The sequence below is a fragment of the Symphalangus syndactylus genome, chromosome 3 (assembly GCF_028878055.3).
Source record: "Symphalangus syndactylus isolate Jambi chromosome 3, NHGRI_mSymSyn1-v2.1_pri, whole genome shotgun sequence".
NCBI classification, from domain to species: domain Eukaryota; kingdom Metazoa; phylum Chordata; class Mammalia; order Primates; family Hylobatidae; genus Symphalangus; species Symphalangus syndactylus.
In genome coordinates, this window is record NC_072425.2 from 21,757,186 (window position 1) to 21,776,117 (window position 18,932).

An 18,932-nucleotide genomic window follows, 5' to 3' on the forward strand; every position below is an offset into this window, starting at 1 on the left:
GCAATGGGAAGAAAGAGGCTCTGAAAAGGTAACTCCATGTCATTGCTTTTAAAGCTTTTAGCAGACCACAGCCGGCCCCCCAGGTGCTCAGCCTGCCTTTCTACTCTTCAGCTGTTTCCCCTGCACATGCACATTTTGGCCCTGGAATTCCCTCTTCCATCTCTGCCTGGTGAGATGCTTTTGCCTTTGAAGGTCTAATTTGACCCTTACCTCCTATAAGGCTTCCTTAAGCCTCAAAAACACCAAGTGTCCCTCATCCCTGCCACTACAGCACGCTATTTCTCAGAGGGGCAATGTTCATCATAAACACAGAGGCATCAAAGTCATTCTTGCCCCATGTGGCCTGCCACACCCTACCACTCCATACGTCTCAACAGGTGGGTGAGGGGCTGCCTCGCGCTCATACATGCCTCTCTGACAGCACACACAGTGGTCTTCTCTGACTCTGCTTCTGTGCGCAGGGGATGAGGGAAGAAGGGGAGGCAACAGGAGTACATGATGACAAAACTGGTTTTTACAAAGCAATGCTGTTTGTACCAAAATATTTAATCAATATGCTGTTAAAATAAAACCAACAAAACAAACAGTAATACAATTTTACTGGTTTATATTTCAGTTCATAAAGTTGACACACTGAAACTACCTTAGCACAATGTCCACACACCTAGCATTAGATAGGCTTACAGCTATTTTGGTAACTGAACAAAAAAGACACAGAAAGCAGCAAAGGGGATGGTTGGTGGGGAGGGGGTTGCCACTTATTACCTCCCTTATTACAGATAACCTCAGCAAGCGCTAGTACAGCCAATAAGAAAAAGAGCTACAAAACAACCCGAGTGTCTTTATATACAAAACCAGTGCCTCTTGTAAGCAGCCACCTCAACACTAAACGCAGAAAAGAGGATAAAACCATCTGCGTGTCAGCCTGTCAGCATATCGCTATATAAATTAAGTCAAAGTTGTTGTTTTTTTTTTTAAAGGTGCTAAAATCTCCATTCCATAGCTTTGAAGTGAGAACTTAGAGCCCATCTGAACAGTGAGGTTTGCACCCAGGCATACTCTGAGGAGGGCCCAAAGGCCCAGCCCATCTGGGAGGGACAGGCCTGGAGGATGGAGACCTCGCAGCATGTGCACCCTGCGCAGACATTTACAGACACGCCACTCAGTCTTTCTCGCTTGGACAACCTGTTGTGCAAAAACACTAGGAATCTTGAAGTGAGGGAGCCCTGTCCACAGCTCTCGTAATGGCAGGGAGGAGAGCAGAGCCCAATGAACCTTGAGTGAAATTAAGTGCTCAAATAACCACATAATTAAATTGTGCAGATCAGCAGTCCTAGTCTGGAATTTAAACACTGTCAACGGGGCATATTGGGAAAGATATTTATATATATATATATATATATATACATACACACGCACGCACACACGCACACATACACACACACACGACACATTAAGCAAAATAAGATTTGTCCATGTTATAATCCAGTCTCACAGTCAAGTCACCCACCCCGGCCTTTTGAAGTCATTTGGCAGCTAATGCTAAAAAATAACAGGAACTATGAGAGTTGCATAGAATTGATCAGAAACATGAATAATGCCAAACTCAAAACCTGCACATGATACAGTTTAACAGAACCAGGTGGCTTCAGATGCAACTATGAAACCCTCCTATTTAAAACAAAGTGCTTCTCTCTCCATGTCTATCTGGGGGACCTTCTGCTGGCATTGAAGCAGAAAAGAATTATTTGAATTTCTGATCCCCTGCCCCACCCTCACAATATATATATAATATGTATATTTAAAAAAAAAAGGTTTAGAAAAAAAATCAACAGACTGAAGGATCCCCTAACTCTGATCATGTAAACTCAGCCTTTAGGCTGGGTGAGGTGTTGGCCTACACGGGGAAGAGGCCTGGGAGGTCACACTGAGGAGTGATTTCTAGAGTGTCCAAAGCATCAGCTGAGCTAGCAGGCCTGTTAGTATCAGTAGTCTTACCCCAGAGGTTGCCTGCTTCACGAGCTCTGGTCCAGTGACCTACCAACATGCGTCTATGGATCTGACTTAGGTACATTCTGGTCCTGGGACAAGTCACAGAATCACACATCTGGCCAAAGAAGGCAACAAAAGGTGTCGTGTTTTCTGAAGGTGTCGGGAGGCGGCAGCTGCTCTCAGCAAGTCTCTTTCCCTTGAACCCCGGTTGCTGTCTTTATGGAGCTCAGTGTTCGGTTAAACCACGTCTTCTTGGCTGCCTGCACCTCATTGAGGGCAAGCCCTAAATGGTGCTCCAAGTCCTGCAAGAGGAACAGTGCGCATGAGGATGCTGGGCTCACTGTCAATGACACTGGCTCCCCAGAGGAGAACCAAGACAAGAATGCAGTCTATTTACTCTGGAGAGGCCTCGGGAAATTCCCCCAGTCTCAAACTGGCATAGAAATGCCTGGAATGCCTAAAGATTTGGGAGCTTTTAGTTAAGATCTAATTTCTTGCCTGGTCTATTTATTAAAACAGTCTTCTACTTTCTATGTCTCCCTCTTCTGTCCACCTAATGCACACCAGGCAGACAGCTAATGCTCTACTTCTGATGACATCATTTCATTTTGGCAAAAATCTTTAAACTCCCTAGCATGGCATTTGAAATGCTTCACAATCTGGATCCACACACTCTCTTCCAGCCTTAGCGCCACCTCCATCCCCTACTGCAAGGAAAGAACTCCTGAAGCTCCTTCCTGGGCAGCCACTCTCCTCCTTGTGCTGCTGAACATTCCACTCCCTCTGCCTGGAATTGCCACTGTTCTCTCTCTCCTGTAGCTACAACCCCTGTGCATTCTTTGATCACAGCACAGCTACTGCTGCCTTGTTGATGCCTTTCCTCATTATTCCGGGTAGCCACACTACCAGGCCTTAGCTTTGCAGTCCCAGACCTATAACAGGGCCTGCCAAAGAGCAGATGCCCAGCGAATGTGTGCAATGAGGGAGAATCAGCCCTAAAGCTTTTATCCTGAACTTGTTCCCTCCATAAACAGTGCTTAGGGTTTAGTGGTGCTGGTGGACCTAGCAATGCATATAAAGATGACCAAAACAAGCCCTAACTTCTTCATCAGGAAAGGAGGCTCAGATAGGTAGTATATTCACAGTCACAAAGCTAGTTAAGTGGTGGGAACTGGAAGAACAAAAGCTTGCATTTATAAAGCCCCCGACATTCTGCCAAGCCATTTGTGCACACTATCTTACTTAGTCCACAAACCAACCTATCAGATAGGGACTCTCATCATTTCCATTTGTAGATAAGAAACCTGAGATGTAGGGAGGTTACTAACCCAAGGTCAAACAGTTCAGTGGTAGAGCTGTGTTTCTAAAGCACTGTCTTCTCATCCCATCAAAAGATTCCAAGCTTTGTGTATCATTCTCAATATGACAGTGGAAATCCTCAAGACAGGCCAAATACTGATGAGACATCCACTGGCCAATAACAAGTCCTGTATTTCTTCTCATGACAACTGTGACCAATGTTTAAAAGGTGGGGAAAAACCCCAAACCATAAAGATAATTTCTGGGGTTTCTAGTGCACATCAGGAAACCCAGCCCGCAGGCATGTCTCTGAGCTCTGCTGCTGTTACCTGTATCTTACACTCGGCCTCCACCAGCTGGAGTTTGGTCTGTGCCAGTTCTAGCTCCATCTCTCTCAGCTGGTTCTTGAGCGTCTCTTTCTCTTCATCCGTGTCCTCATCTAAAACCTCCTTGGTTGAGCTTATGCCTTTTACACGCCCTTCTTTGTTGAAAAATTCCCGGCACCGCTCACAGTCATCCACTTTTTGCTGAAATGGAATGTGAGATGTGAAGAAAGAAGAGGAACTGGCCCTTTAGGATGGTGTGAGCATCTCCTTTGGGGGACACCAAGAGACGGCTTCTCTGTTGAGCACTACAGTTTCTGAAAGCCTGTGCTCTTTGTAAACTGGCAGATAACCTACTGGAAAAGCCGCTTGGTATTATACACCAAAAATAATAAAAATATCATTGTCTTGATACAGTAATCGCACTTCTAGGAACCCAGGATGAAAAATGAAGCCGTAACTAGATAAAAATTTATGTACAAAAATTTTCACTGTAGAATTGGAGACAAGCAAAAAAGCGGGGGATAAACTATTCAAAAACAATTAAATATTAAATATACCGTGCTATATTTATACAAGGAAGTACACAGCCTCTAAAAGGTTTTTGAGGAACTTTTTATAACATTGGAAAATGGATGCATGCTGGTTGAAATAGAACACAAAAATGTATATAAACTATGATTACAAATAAAATGTATTCCACATTTCATCAAAATAAGATGCCATTAACTGTAAGAAATGTCATTTTATGTTCCTTTCAGAAAACATTCTGCCAATTAAACCACAAAAAGCCAATTATAAAACATCCCACTTTCAGAGATGTAAATGTGAAAAAAAATGCTTATCTCAGAATGAATGAAATTTTAGATGTTAAACACTGAACAAAGACTGAAAGAATACACACCACAGTGTTAATAAAGATGTTATATGTGAAAAATGTATCATAAGGGCTTTTTTCCCTTATTTACTCTTCCAAATTTTCTGCAAGAATATTAAAGTTTTAGAATCAGAAAATAAGTTCTATTTAAAAACCAGATCTGGTTGGCCAGGCGCGGTGGCTCACAGCTGTAATCCCAGCACTTTGGGAGGCCAAGGCGGGTGGATCACGAGGTCAGGAGTTCGAGACCAGCCTGGCCAAGATGGTGAAACCCTATCTCTACTAAAAACACAAAAATTAGCTGGCGTGGTGGCACAAGCCTGTAATCCCAGTTAGCTGGGAGGTGAGGCAGGAGAATAGCTTGAACCTGGGAGGCGGAGGTTAGAGTGAGCCAAGATGGCACCACTGCACTCTAGCCTGGATGACACAGCAAGACTCTGTCTCAAACACACACACACACACACACACACACACACACAGATCTGGTTAAACATTAATTATGACGAAGGCCAGTGTCATCCTGCTCTAGGTATAATGTTGCTTTGCGCAAACATGGCCATGAGCACAGAACTTTCCCAAGTTCCTGTCCTCTGAGCTGTAAATATGTTAGTGAGGCACTTTTCAGTAAATTGCTTATCTTAGTAAAATCTGACAAGTACTGCAATACAGGTAGAGCTTAAAGAAAGCACCACGTTATAAAAACTCCTAAGCTGCCAACAAAACATCAAACAATTGAAGTTCTAAACTGGGCACAATGGTGCCCACCTGGAGTCCAGCAGCTCAGGCTAGGTAGGGATTTCGCTTGAGCCCAGGATTTCAAGGCCAGCCTGGGAACATAATGAGACCCTGTCTCTAAAAATAAAAAAAATAAAAATAAACTAAGGTCCTCATTGTACTTGGATGTGTTACAGCAGAAGGCATGAACTCAGAACAACACTGGAGAGTGACAAGCCACAGCACATGATTCTGACCTCTGCACTCCCACCACCTCAAGCAAGACCTATCACTTGCATGACTCCTTCTCCTCAGCATCACACTGCTGACATCGACTGCCTTACAGACATTTGGAAATCATGGGGCACTTGCACTTTGAGATCTAAAGCTAGAGCTTGTTTGATTTCATCTGTACACCCTTCCAGAGAAAACAGGCGTAGTGTTAGTTGTCAACTACTGAGCCAGGACCTGTGACAGGTGCCTTATTGCTTAGATTCTCTCACTTTTGAAATCAACTGCCTCCTCCCAAAACCTGTTTATACAGCCATAAAATGAAGTAGGTGGTATAAAATCTTTTAGATAAAGAGAAGTCTTACCCGAATTTTCTCAATTTCCAGCTTATTGGCTGTCTGCTGCTTCTCCAATCTTTCACTCAACTGAGAACAAATCTAAATAAACAAATATAAAACAACAATCTCTTGAGCAATTGTAATCATCTGCATAAATTCCGTAGTGGAAGCTGGAATATGTAAATTGAAATTAACATAGTAGCAAATAGGCTGCTACCGCTCAGGAGGGGATATGAAGTTGATGGATAAGCAGGGGTTCTTCTAGCTATGCCGCCTCTGCATTCACTGGCCTAGGACTTGCAAAAACCAAGCAGCACCACACTCAATGGCCAATGGTTTCTGAACACCTGCCAGACGCATGAGCCAGCAAGAGATCCTAGTGTAGGAGGGAACAAGACCATTCCGTTATGTTCTTAAAACTCAACCCGTCAGGGAAATAAACGGTTTAAAACTACACGTAAACAAAAGTTCATAATTCTGAATCTGAAATACATACCAAAACATACTGTGGTTTTAAGTACCTACTATGTGCTGGGCACTGCCATGCACTCTACAAACATGGTCTTTTTAAATCCTCGTAACAACCTTCCCAGGCAGGGATGATTTTCCTTCTTTTGCAACTGAGAATAAGTGAAGCCACTTGTCAGTGCAGGGGCAGAGCCAGGATCTGAAACCAGAGTGCTTGCATTTGGGTTTGGGGGCGGGGGGCAGGTATACATTTTATCCAGACTACGGACTCCCAGATTACACAGCCCAATCCCAGGGTACTGGAACCTACCTGCTTATAGTCACCAATTATAGAACTGTTTTTTTTAATCTCAGATTCTGCCTTGTCGAGTTCCCGACGGCACATTTCTTTTAACTGCACACATAAAAAAGCAAAAGGGACTATGTTAACAGAAAAATAAAGGAAGTTCTGCCACCAACTGCTTAGTGCTAGGCTTCCCAAAAACTGCTGAACCAAACCCTGGAAGTCCTCTAATTCAGCTACTTTCTTCCTTCAATCTTGGCAGCACTAATCCCCTGTTCCTGATGCAGGAGAGGGAGAGAACAGTTAAAACTACCAAAAACGTCAGACCCTGTTTCAGATTGAGGCTTCTGCTGAAGGTCTTCCCTGCCAGTACAAGCCAACCTGTGGACTTTCACTGACAGACCAGACACAAACCAAAGAGCTCATAAGAGGACTGCGGGTTTTCAGCATCTCATGATTTCTGTAGAAAGGGCTTTTTGCAGTCTTTCACCCCAGCCAGTCCTGCCTCCTGGAGGACCGTGGTGCGACGGGGGAGGGGGCTGCTCCCGGGCGCACAGCACCCAGAGCTCTTCCCATGCCTGCAGGTCTGTGTCTCCAATGACTATGGAGCACTGGCTCAGAACATGATTTCCCAAGCTTGCTCTATGAGGGAGACAGCAGAGGACAAGTAGGGAAACAGCCAGGCATTATATGATGTGTGCTTTCCTTCTGCAGAAATTCTACCCCCTCATCTTTGTTATGCTCAAATGCCGACACACAGAAATTCTCCTGCCCCAACAAAGGATAGGCTTCAACCCACTGTCTCCTCCTAGACTTTAATTAGGAACCATTGGACTTTACATAGTAGGGGGAGGAAAAAAGGTCTTTGGAGAGAAACTGAAGCCAGATGTCTCCAGGTTTTCTAGTGCCAACAGGAAGCCACCAGCTGAACTCCCAGTTCTCAAGCATTTGCAAGACAGAGGAATGTGGGAGAGTTCCCTTACCTGAGCAGACTCTTCTTCCAGCCGTCTTTTCTCTTCTTCTGCATCAATCAACTTCTGTTTGGTCATCAGCAGCTCCTTATTCAAAGCATCTGCCTTTTCCTCAGCCTGAAACATTTAAGATATGCTGTCACAAAACAAGAATTGGGAACTGCAAAGGGTTTACGTTACTTAGCATAATCCCATTTTAAGATGATGGGGAAACTCTGAGTCAGAGAGGGGAAATTATATCCCCAGGGTCACAATGAGAATACACTCATTGAGTCATGCATAAGTGCCTGTCCCAGTCTCTTGCTCAGAGGTAGTGCAGGGCAGTAGTTAGGAGCTTAGCCTTTGGCATCAGACAGCCTGGGCTCATCGCCCATTGTTCACTGACCATGTGCCACTTGGACAAGTCATTGAGAACCTCTCTAAGCTTCCGGCTCTTCATCTGAGGGATAAGGCAAGAAAAGCATTCAGCACAGTGCCTGGAATACAGTAAACACCAATAAAAGGTAGCCATCATTATTATTATTAATAAACTGGTTTTCTTCTCCAAACTGTGTTTCCTCTGCTTCATCCAACCCGTCTGGCATTTTTCTCTTGTTATTACCTGATAAAGGAGGCTGCCCCTTTCCTGGCACTTTTTCTTATCTTTAATGGCCACTCTCCACCCCAGTCTTTTTCTAAAGCATGCAAAAGGTCTAGTGGGCGTATCTGTGAGTCCTAGTGAAAATGATATACTTTTGCCTGACATATGAGTTCCTGGTGCTGGTCACTCCAAGGATAACTGAAGGACTGACTACACCATATGAGAGAAGACTCAAGGACTAAATACAGAGGGTCTCTGCTGGGCTCCTGATATGGATAGGATTTCCCTGAAATTCTGACATCACCTAAAGTAGTATAACTGGGCCACTGAGTTTTGCACTATACTCTTCTTCCTTTCCTGTATCTTCTTTGGAAGAAACAGGTTCCAGAGAGCTGGGCCCTTAAATGGGGAACTGGGCCAGGCGCGGTGGCTCATGCCTGTAATCCCAGCACTTTGGGAGGCTGAGGTGGGCAGGTCACAAGGTCAGGAATTTGAGAACAGCCTGGCCAACATACTGAAACCCTGTCTCTAATAAAAATATACAAAAAATTAGCCGGGCGTGGTGGCAGGCGCCTATAATCCCAGCTACTCGGGAGGCTAGGGCAGCAAAATCGCTTGAACCCAGGAGGCAGAGGTTGCAGTGAGCCGAGATCGCACCATTGCACTCCAGCCTGGGCAACAGTGTGAGACTCAGTCTCAAAAGAGAGAGGAAAAAAAAGGAGGAACTGAGAATGGCATGATACGCAGATTCAAAAGGCCATTAATTACTGGCAAACTGCAAATGCACGCAATTAAATGCGGCCCTGCAGTTATGTCCTTCATGGGGAGTAGCTTATCATCTCCTCTAGCTCAAACCCAAGAAGCAACCAAAAAACGAAATGAAGAGAATCAAACAACAGGGAAAATATACTAGTAAGGAGAATGAAGTCCTGTTAAAGATTCTATTTTACTTTAACCAAGAGAACAACCTATCCTCTCTCCCTTGGACTCGGTTAACATCTTTTGAGCATTACACTGGAGCATGTGCTACACACTTATGTTCTGTCCTTTTCTCATCATCACTACCTTGGTAGATGATGATTAATACTAAGACTGATTCTGAGGAGTATGGAGGAGCCTGCTGATGAACTGTGTCTTCTAACTCAACAATCTTCTCTGCCCACCCCAACTCCCCAGTTTATATAAAGCAGTTAGGTGGGGAAGTGATTTCCCCAAGCTGTCACTAGCATGTGGCATAGCTGGAATCTGAAACCAAGTCTTCTGACATTGAGTCCGGCATTTGCGCCACCACTCCTAGAGCTGATTCTCAAAGTCATGCCAATGGGAAGGTGCACAGAGGGTACTGGCCTGACCCAACCAGGGTCCTCTAATGGCACCACACCCACTGCACATTCTATTTACATCAGCATATGAGGAGAGGGCATCTGGTGATAATAAACACATTCAGACTTCTAGTCACGAAGGATTAACAGGGACCAAGTTTATCCTCCTACTATAAACAGAAAACTGGATAGAATATATGAAACAGCTATTTTCGAACACTGAGAACAATAAATGCAGAACTGAGGTTTCTGGAAGGAAGAAAACAAACAAGGTCCTACTTTCACCCTGACTTTCTGCTTAGATTCCAAGCAGAGCATGAAAGCCTCAAAGGGTTAAGGAGACAGGAAGTTAGGGTGGCTGGAAGGCATGGGACAGGGCTCTGGAGAAGAGGGAGCTCTAGAATAGCTTATCAGGCAACACAGGAGATAAAATGAAATCTTGAAAATACCCAATTAAACCAAAGAATACAGAAAGAGAAAACAAATGCAGAAGACAAATAGAAAACAAATTATCATTTGGACAAAACAAAAACCCATTTTAAATATAAAGACACAGACATGTTAAAAGTAAACAGATGGAAAAAGATGTACATACCACACAATACCATGAAAACTGGACTGGCTATAGAAATATCAGATAAAGTAGATTTCAGGACAAAGGGTATTACCAAGGACAAAGAGGGGCATTTCATAATGATAAAAGAGTGACCCTTTGAAGGTGTAACAATCCAAAATGTATGCAGAAATTCAAATTACATGAAACAAATCCCTATATAACTAAAAGGGGAAAAAGAAAAATGCACAATTAGTCATAGAAACTTCCACTGTGCTCTCTCAGGAAGCAACAGAACAAGCAGAGAAAATCAAGTTGTTCTACATAAGACTTGAACACTATCAACCAATTTGGCCTAATTGACACAGTACACTCCACTCACAACAGAACATACATACTTTCCAAGTGTATGTGGTACATTCACCCAAACAGATTATATGATAAGCCATAAAATAAGTAATGGTATATTTTAAAAGGATTAAAATCAGGCAGGATATAATCTCTGATCACAACAGAATTAAGTGAAAAATAAACAGAAAAGTTTCTGGGAAAAACAATAGTTGGAAATTAAATTACATACTACTAATAAACTTGTATAAGTGAAAGAATAAATCACAAGAACTGAATGAAAATAAAAGCACAACACATCAGAGTATGTGGAATGCAGCTGAAAAGAGTGCTTACATGGAGATTTCTGATTTTTTTTTCTTCAAAGACACAGGGTCACATTCTGTTGCCCAGGCTAAAATGCAGTGGTATGATCATAGCTCACTGTTAACTTGAACTCCTGGGCTCAAACAATACTCCCATCTCAGCCTCCCAAGCAGCTAGGACTACAGGCATGTGTCACTATGCTCAGCTATTTTTCAAAAATTTTTTGTAGAGACAAATTCTTGCTATATTGCCCAGGCTGGTCTTGAACTCTTGGGCTCGAGCAATCTTCCTGCTTTGGCCTCCAAAGTGCTGGGATTACAGGCATGAGCCATTGTGCCTGGCTGAGATTAATAACTTTAAATGCTTATTTTAGAAAAGAAGAAAGGTCCAGAGTTATTCAAACTTCCTCTTTAAGAAGCCAGAAAAAGAGCAAATGAAACCCAAAGAAAGTAAAAGCAGAAATCAATGAAACAAGACAACAGAGAAAACTCAATAAAACCAATAGCTGGCTTTTTTTTTTTTTTTTTTTTTTTGAGACAAGGTTTCACTCTGTCACCCAGGCTGGAGTGCAGTGGCGTGATCTCGGTTCACTGCAGCCCCTGCCTCCCGGGTTCAAGTGATCCTCTCACTTAAGCCTCCTATGTAGCTGGGAATATAGGCATGTGACACCACAGCCAGCTAATTTTTGCCATGTTGCCCAGGCTAAAGCTGGCTTTTGAAAAGATCAACACAATTGATAAACTTCTAGCTAGGTTGGTTATGGAAAAGTGAGAAAAAGAAATGACGTACATCAGGAATGAAAATAAAACATCTCTACATATCTTATAAATATTAAAGAATAGAAACAACCTTATATCAACATACTTAAGATGAAATGGATAAATTACTTGAAAGACACAAATTATAAAAACAGACACACAAAAAATTAGAAAATTTGCATAGCTCCATATCTAGAAAAGAAAAAGAATTCACAATTAATTTCCTGCAAAGAAAATTTCAGGTCTGCATGACTTCACTAGGGAACTAAAGATTTAATCAAAGAACCATCATATACAAAGTCCTCAAGAAAACAAGAGGGAACACTTCTCACTTCATTTTATGAGGCCAGCATTCACCAATGACAAAACCAGACAAAAACATTAAAGAAAACTCCAGACAAATATTCCTTATGAACATATAAATATTTAATAAGAATTAAAATCTTTAATAAAAAATAGAAACCCCAACTGGAGTTTATCCTAGGAATGCAAGGTTGGTTTACACTGAAAAGTGAATTTATTTCACTATATTAACAGAATTAAGGAGAAGTACCAAATGATTATCTCAACAGACACAGGAAAAGCATTTGACAAAATTCAACACCCATTCATGACAAAAACTCTCAGCAAACAGGAACAGAGGAGAATTTATTTCCTCAACCTACTCTACGAAAAACCTACAGCTAATGTCCAGAACCAGGCAATGATGTCCACTCTCACCACTCAGCATTGTTCTGAAGATGCTAGTCAGTGCAGTGAGACAAGAAAAAGAGAGGCAGACAAATATGAAAGAAAGAAAAACTGTATTCAGAGATGATATGATTGTATATGTGGAAAATCCCAAAAAATATATTTAAAAAGCTGACAGACTAACAAATGAGTTTCTACGAGGTCACAGGATAAAAGGTCACAACACAAAAACCAACTGCATCTCTAGAGACTAGCAATACACAACTGGAAAATGAAATTTAAAAAACAACACCACTTTACAATAGATTAAAACATGCACGTCTTGTAAATTGAACACTAAAAAACACTGCTGCTGAGAGAAACTGAAAAAGATCTTAATAAAGGAAAATTTTAACATGTTCTGGATTGAATGCCTCAACTGTTGTTCAGATGTCAATTCTCCCCAAATTGATTTACAGATTCCATGAACCTCACTCAAAAGCCAGAGGCTTTTACTTCTAGACGTTCACAAGCTGATTCTAACACTGATACAGAAATGCAAAGAACAACAAAGTCAGAGAACTCACATGAACTGATTTTAAGATTTATTATAAAGCTACAGTAAGCAAGACAGTGTGGTACTGGCTTAAGGACAGACACAGAAATAGATGGAGCAGACAGAATCAAGAAGTGAACCCGCAAATTTAGGGTCAATTGATTTTTAATAAAGTGGCCAAGCTAACTCAATGGGGCAAGTTCAGCAATCTGCAAAATGTCACAATAACTTAATAAGGAGCCGAGCCAGAGTTCACATCCTGCTGGACAGCAGGTGAGCTCACCAGCAAGTTTTCTTCACTCTCACGTCTGTCTTAACACAGAGGAGTGACCCTGCTAGAGGGGACTCGGACATGGTCCTATCAGCTCTGCAGGGACCTTCCATAGGTTCCCCTCATCCTTTTAGCACCAGTGTCAGGTCTAGTCATTACTCCCATTTCATACAGAAAGCTTGATTGGGGTCACCTAGGAATTAAGTGGCTGACATGGAATTTCTCCACAGCTGCTGTGTGAAGAACAGCGAAAGTGACAGGTGATGAATAACAAAAGTGGTGTATAATCAACCAAAAATACAAGAGGGCTCTGGAAATTTTAAAGCCTCACACCAGAGCTTTTCTGAGATGCAGGAAGGAAGGAGCTCAAAGGAATGATGTTCTTTCAAAAACCTAAGTCCCTAAAGTAAAAAGCTAATGAAAGGGCCCCACATTCCTCCCTTCAGTGAGGAAGAATCTAGCTGATTTTCAGTGACGATTCAGAAGAAACTATAGAGAGAAGTCTAACTTGGGGAGGGAAAGTGAGTGTGGGAAAGGTGTGTCTGCAGCATTTTAGATGACTGCAGGATGGGCCCTGGTGTGACGCTCCCGAGCCTTGCCATCAGCAGGGACCCTGCCCTGCCGCCTGCTTAGGAGGGTGAGTTCTGGTGTCAGGCCTTCAATTTGAGGGCTTGGCCACTAGCTGGGTGATCTGTGTGGGATATTTAACCTCTTTTTGCTTCAGTTTCCTCATCAGTAAAATGGGGATCATAATTATATCCCTTCTACAACACGGGCTACTCTGAGGATTTGATAATATATAGAAAGCACTTAGAACAGTGCCTAGCACTTGGTAAGTGCTCAAGAAATGTTAGCTTTTATGTCACAATCCCTGGTCCTCATGTTTTTGATATGGTTATGACATCGATTCATAGCTCCTTGTCCCATATTTACTGTGGAAACAGGCTGGCACTGTAAAAAAAAAAAAAAAAAAAAGCCTGGGCATTCCAGTTCCATGGGCCTAGCTCTGCTTCTTCCTGGGTACCTTCAACTGAATCTCAAGTTTTATAGCTGTTAAAAAAAAAAATCCTCATCCATAAATGGAACTTACATTACTGTTCTCTCAAGGCTGAGGTAAGGGTAAGAGAGATCAAAGTTTAGTAAAATGCTTATCATAGTGCCTGGCACCACAAATCATCAGTAAATGGGATGTCATATTATAATTCTTATTATTTTGCACTCCTAATATCAGGAATGAAACCTAGTTCTCTGACTACTGTCTCAGGATAAGACGACTTGAAAAAGGGTTTATACTGTTTAGGGGCAGGTTTTAAGAACATAAGTAGTCTATGACTCACTAGTGGGTGTCACTGTTAATACTGGGCCTGTTAGACTGGAAAATGCAACAGCTCAAACTAAAAATCCACCTGGAATTTTAGCCTAAGCTGCCTCTTAATTTCACTGTAGGACACAAAAGCTCCTTTTCAAGACCCATATTTTTTTCTTTTCCTTTTTTTCCTCCTTTCTGCATGACCCACGGCTGCTATGAGGGCTGTGTTGGGCGCACACCTCTGACCCTGCTTCAGTAGTCCCTGCTCCATGTACACCTGCCTCCCTCCACTCACTAGGCAGAAATACCCGAACAGGGAGAGAATGACCCATATAGTGTTTCTACAAAGAGGAACAGAGGATATGCTGGGAATTTGCACCGTAAGGAGGAAACTCAACCCTGATGAGCAGACTGTGGTAAGCCAAAAAGCTGTCAAGAGAGCTCAGGTTCTGGTCATTGAGGGCTAATGACCTTGAAACATTCTCCCTGCCCTGTTAAATTCAGTTATTTGTAGATGACAAGCAGACAAGCAGAGGGAGCTAACATTGCCTGTGCCTGATTTTTTTGTTTAATGATGCTTTCATATACATCTAATTATGTAATTCTCTCTATACCTTGTGACATAGCTATTATTCTACCACCCCTCATTTTATAAGGTGTCCAAGGTGAGCTGAAAGTAAAGTAGCTAGCATTAGAATCCAGGTCTATCCTACATTTTCTGAACGGGTAGATACTGTGGTCTCTGTCTCACCTGTTAACCACTTTGAGAATGTGATGAAACCATAGTCTTTCCACCTAGGAGGACTAAACGAAAGCATAGCCTTTCAAGGAAATGAATGAGTACACAAAATTTTTGTAAGCTTCTGATGGATGTCAAGGACATCCTGAAATTCATGGACCCTATTTCAGTGCATATAATGTAAGACCCCTGTAAAAATCCTCAACAGCCTGAACCCATCCCTGGAACTTTAGGAAACCAATGAGCAGAAAGGTAATCCTAGGAGCCTGGCAGGGAAACCTAAAGGGTTGGCAAACTACAGTCCAAGGGCCAAATCCAGCCTGTCACCTGTTTTTGTAAATAAAGCTTTTAATTGGAACATAGCAATGCTCATTCATTTGCATATCATCTATGTCTACTTTTGCTAAGTAATAGCAATGGAGACTGTAGGGCCACAAGCCTCAAACACTTATTATCCATTCCTTTACAGAAAATGTTTGCCAACTTCTGACCTAAACCATAATCGAGAGATGATACCATTTCTTCTAAGGTTAGTTTGCAGTACAGAAAATAGAAAAGGGTTTCTGCCAGGAAAGACATCACTCCAAAATTGTTAAGATTAGGAGAAACAAAGAAAAATGAAACATCTGTCAACAGAAACTCCTGATGAAACTGCAAGTTGCTGAGGTACTGAGCTGCATTCCAACTGGCAATGCTTTTTCAACAGGCACGAAATATGTAGGATAACAAAATCTCTTCTTGTCTGAGGGGGGAGGTTAAGGTAATTATAATGATTAAATGCTCCTGCCAATTACAGTAATATAAGAATTAGCCACAAGGTCTCTTAATCAAATGTTTGGGAAAGAAGCTCAAGGATCATGTGCACAATGAGAAAAGAATGTGGTAAGGAGGGCTTTGTGAGACAACAGATAATTCCTGAAAGGAGGGAAGTGACACTGACAAGCAAGTTGTATCACAAGAGGGAAACTTTACAGGTGGCTAGAATAACAATCACTAAAATTCCAGGATTTCTCTTGGAGGGAAAGTCAAGTGTCTCAGTGCGATCTTTCCCTTCAGACCCATTGGACTTACGTTATCCAGGTCCTTCCGTAGTGCAATCTTGCTGGTCACCAGCTCATGGGCTAAGTCATCATTTTCCTGTTCCAACCTCATGTTAGCTTCTTGTAGACGCCTATTCTCCCGCTGAAGGGTAGAAAGAAACCAGTTACAGACACATAAAAATCAGATGGAAATGAAAATTTCTCAGGGCTAAACCTCAAAATAAATTTCTAAGTCCTATGGAAACAATAAGAGAAATGGCTGGACCTGATGTGTTTCCAAATCAACAATTTCTTATTTTCTAGCTCCATAAAGAAATACTTAACTGATTCAAGTGACCTTGTCAAGCAGCTACTATTTGTTAACTGTGACGAAAAGCCACTGAACTGTAACAAACCAGGCAGCTGGTTTGAAGCAAAAACAGATCTTGCTTGCTAATTTGCAAACTCAAAACTAAAACCTGAACCTACAGAGGAACTGAATTTTAAAAAGGACTCAATAAAGCTAGTTACAGGCACATTCATATGAAATGAAAGCCTGGGAGCTCCTCACACATAGGCCGCAAGCAAACAAACCTCAAATCGCTCGATGGGGTCTTCTTGCTGGGCCTGCTGTTCCCTCATGGTGTGATATTCTTTCTCGTATTTTTTCAACTTCTTCTGACTAATCTGTAGGATAAATCATAGGGTAAATTAAGAAGTATTGGAAAGTAGTGGGTGCTTCAGTGCCTGCACTGAAGACCAAGACTTCCGGTGGCCTGAGCAATCTCAGTCATTATGGACGTGGTATTTCCTAATTTTTTGGAGGGAAATCATCAGAGTAGGGTATAAGACCAGGACCCCAAATTCTCAATGCGTTTAGAGTTCTGTTGGAGATGTTTGGTTCCTAAGGCTTTAACTGACAGTATTAGAATGAACACCCTACAGATGGCTCCTCCTACAAGTTCTGGGTCCTATTTGTCCCTAATAATAATAATGCCACCATTTTATTTAGCATATACCAGTGCTGCTGCTAAATCCTTTAAATCTGTGACCTCACAGCACCTCTACGAGGTGTGCTATTCTCATCCTCATCTTATAGGCAAGTTAACTGAGGTATAAGGAGGTTGGTTATATAACTTGACCAAAGTCACACAATAAGGGACTCGGAGATCTGGGATTTGAGCCCTGGCAGTTGGACTCCATCCGAAGTCCTCACTATACTAGCACCTCTCTATTCCCTCCCTTTCCTCTCTCCTACCTCCTTCTGTGCTGCTTTCAAATAGACAGTTATCTCTACCCTTAAAAACACAGCTCTGCTGACTACTCTGCTTAGATGCCCTGTCACCCCATCAGATTATTGTTCTCTTTCTCTCAAGCCTTTTCTTACCCACCATTGCAAACCACAGGCCTTTATCTTCACCTCCGTTGCTTCAAGACCTGCCCCTCCTTAATGTAAGCCAGGCCTTTGCTCTGACTACTCTATGAAAGAACCCCCTTGAAGGTCACCAGTGGTGTCTTTTTCCTCTGTCCAGTGGTCTTACATCTCCCCAGCTAAACTTCAAAACTCCCTGACTTTCATGCTTTAACATGACCTATCTTCTCTGCTTTCTTCTAGAAAATCTTTTCTCCCTTCATTCTCTTGGCTTTCCTTCTACATAACAGGCTTTCCCCCTCTTTACTGGTTGGCTCTGTCTCCTTCTTCAAGCTAAACTATAACCAAGGGCAACAAGATGCAACTGCCTTTTTTTTTTCCTCTTTGAGGAAGCTGCCTTCAAGATACAACTGCCTTTTTTTTTCCTCTTTGAGACAGGGTCTCTATCACCCAAGCTGGAGTGCAGTAGTGTGATCTCAGCTCACTGCAGCCTTGACATCCTGTGGCAAGTTGATCCTCCCACCCCAGCCTCCCAAGGAGCTAGGACTACAGGCACACGACACCACACCTGGCTGATTTTGATTTTTTGTAGGGATGGAGTTTTGCTATGTTGCCCAGGCTGGGTGACTATCTTTCCTTCCTCTGAACAGCTAGCCATTCCCTATGGCATTTTTTTAAATTACATGTTCAAAAATTATGAGATATAATAGAAAAGTGATTAAAAAAAAAAAGATGTGTGCGATTTAAAGACTGATTATGGCTGCGTGCAGTGGCTCACACCTGTAATCTCAGCACTTTGGGAGGCCAAGGCAGAAGGATCACTTGAGGCCAGGAGTTTGAAACCAGCCTGGGAAACACGGCAAGACTGTCTCTAGAAAAAAATATAAAAATTGGCCAGGTATGGTGGCATGTGCCTGTAGTCCCACCTACTCTGGAGGCTGAGGTGGGAGGATCACTTGAGCCCAGGAGGTTGAGAATGGAGTGAGCCAAGCCAAGACTGCACCACTGTGTCCCAATCTGGGTGACAAGAGCGAGACCCCATCTAAATAATTAAAAAAAAAAAAAAAGAATATAAAACTAATGGTCATCCCTTCCTGAAGCTTCAGTAATCAGCACTAAAGTGCTGACACGGAAATCTGCCTGTTAGTCCCCAGGTTCAGGTAACTAGGACTCTCAGATCTACTCCACTCTAACTTTCTTATTTTACAGATGAAGAAATAAGACCTAGAAAGGGGACAGGATAGGCCCATGTTTGCTGCGTGTTGGTGTCAGTGTCTCCAGATGCTCTCAGTGGGAGAGTGTGTTCCTCTCCCATTGACTGTGGACACCTCCCCTAGTCAGGCTGTTTGCAGGTCTGCCTCAATCACAGCTCTATTCCTGGAGTCTGGCTGCTGCCCAAGGTTAGGCAGCCAGGAAGACAGCATTCTGCTCCAGCTGACCTCTATAGAAAGATGCTCACTCAACACCTGGGGTGAGGCCACAAACTGGAGCAAGACATCTTTAAGCTGAGATCTTCTGCAGTTTAGGGCCAATGCTAGGGTAAACTTTTATTGTGTACCTAAGGGACTCACAAAAAAAGCACCTAAATAAAATGTCTATGCAATCAGTAAGTGTATAGACAATCCTAACAGATC

General features: G+C 42.5%; 1 protein-coding gene across 7 annotated transcripts in view; it reads right to left on the minus strand.

Moving 5' to 3' along the window:
• Positions 1 to 525: 525 nt before the first annotated feature.
• Positions 526 to 18,932, minus strand: part of RABGAP1 (RAB GTPase activating protein 1) — a 174,721-nt gene continuing 156,314 nt past the window's right edge. For all 7 annotated transcript variants that reach the window (XM_055271164.2, XM_055271165.2, XM_063635987.1 and 4 more), the window contains 7 exons: positions 16,521 to 16,613; positions 15,979 to 16,089; positions 7,509 to 7,613; positions 6,553 to 6,636; positions 5,802 to 5,873; positions 3,621 to 3,818; positions 526 to 2,294 (listed from right to left, as the gene is read on the minus strand). In XM_055271164.2, the coding sequence (XP_055127139.1) occupies positions 2,172 to 2,294; positions 3,621 to 3,818; positions 5,802 to 5,873; positions 6,553 to 6,636; positions 7,509 to 7,613; positions 15,979 to 16,089; positions 16,521 to 16,613 (786 nt within the window). In that variant the 3' untranslated portion in view covers positions 526 to 2,171. The remainder of the gene's footprint in view (positions 2,295 to 3,620; positions 3,819 to 5,801; positions 5,874 to 6,552; positions 6,637 to 7,508; positions 7,614 to 15,978; positions 16,090 to 16,520; positions 16,614 to 18,932) is intronic.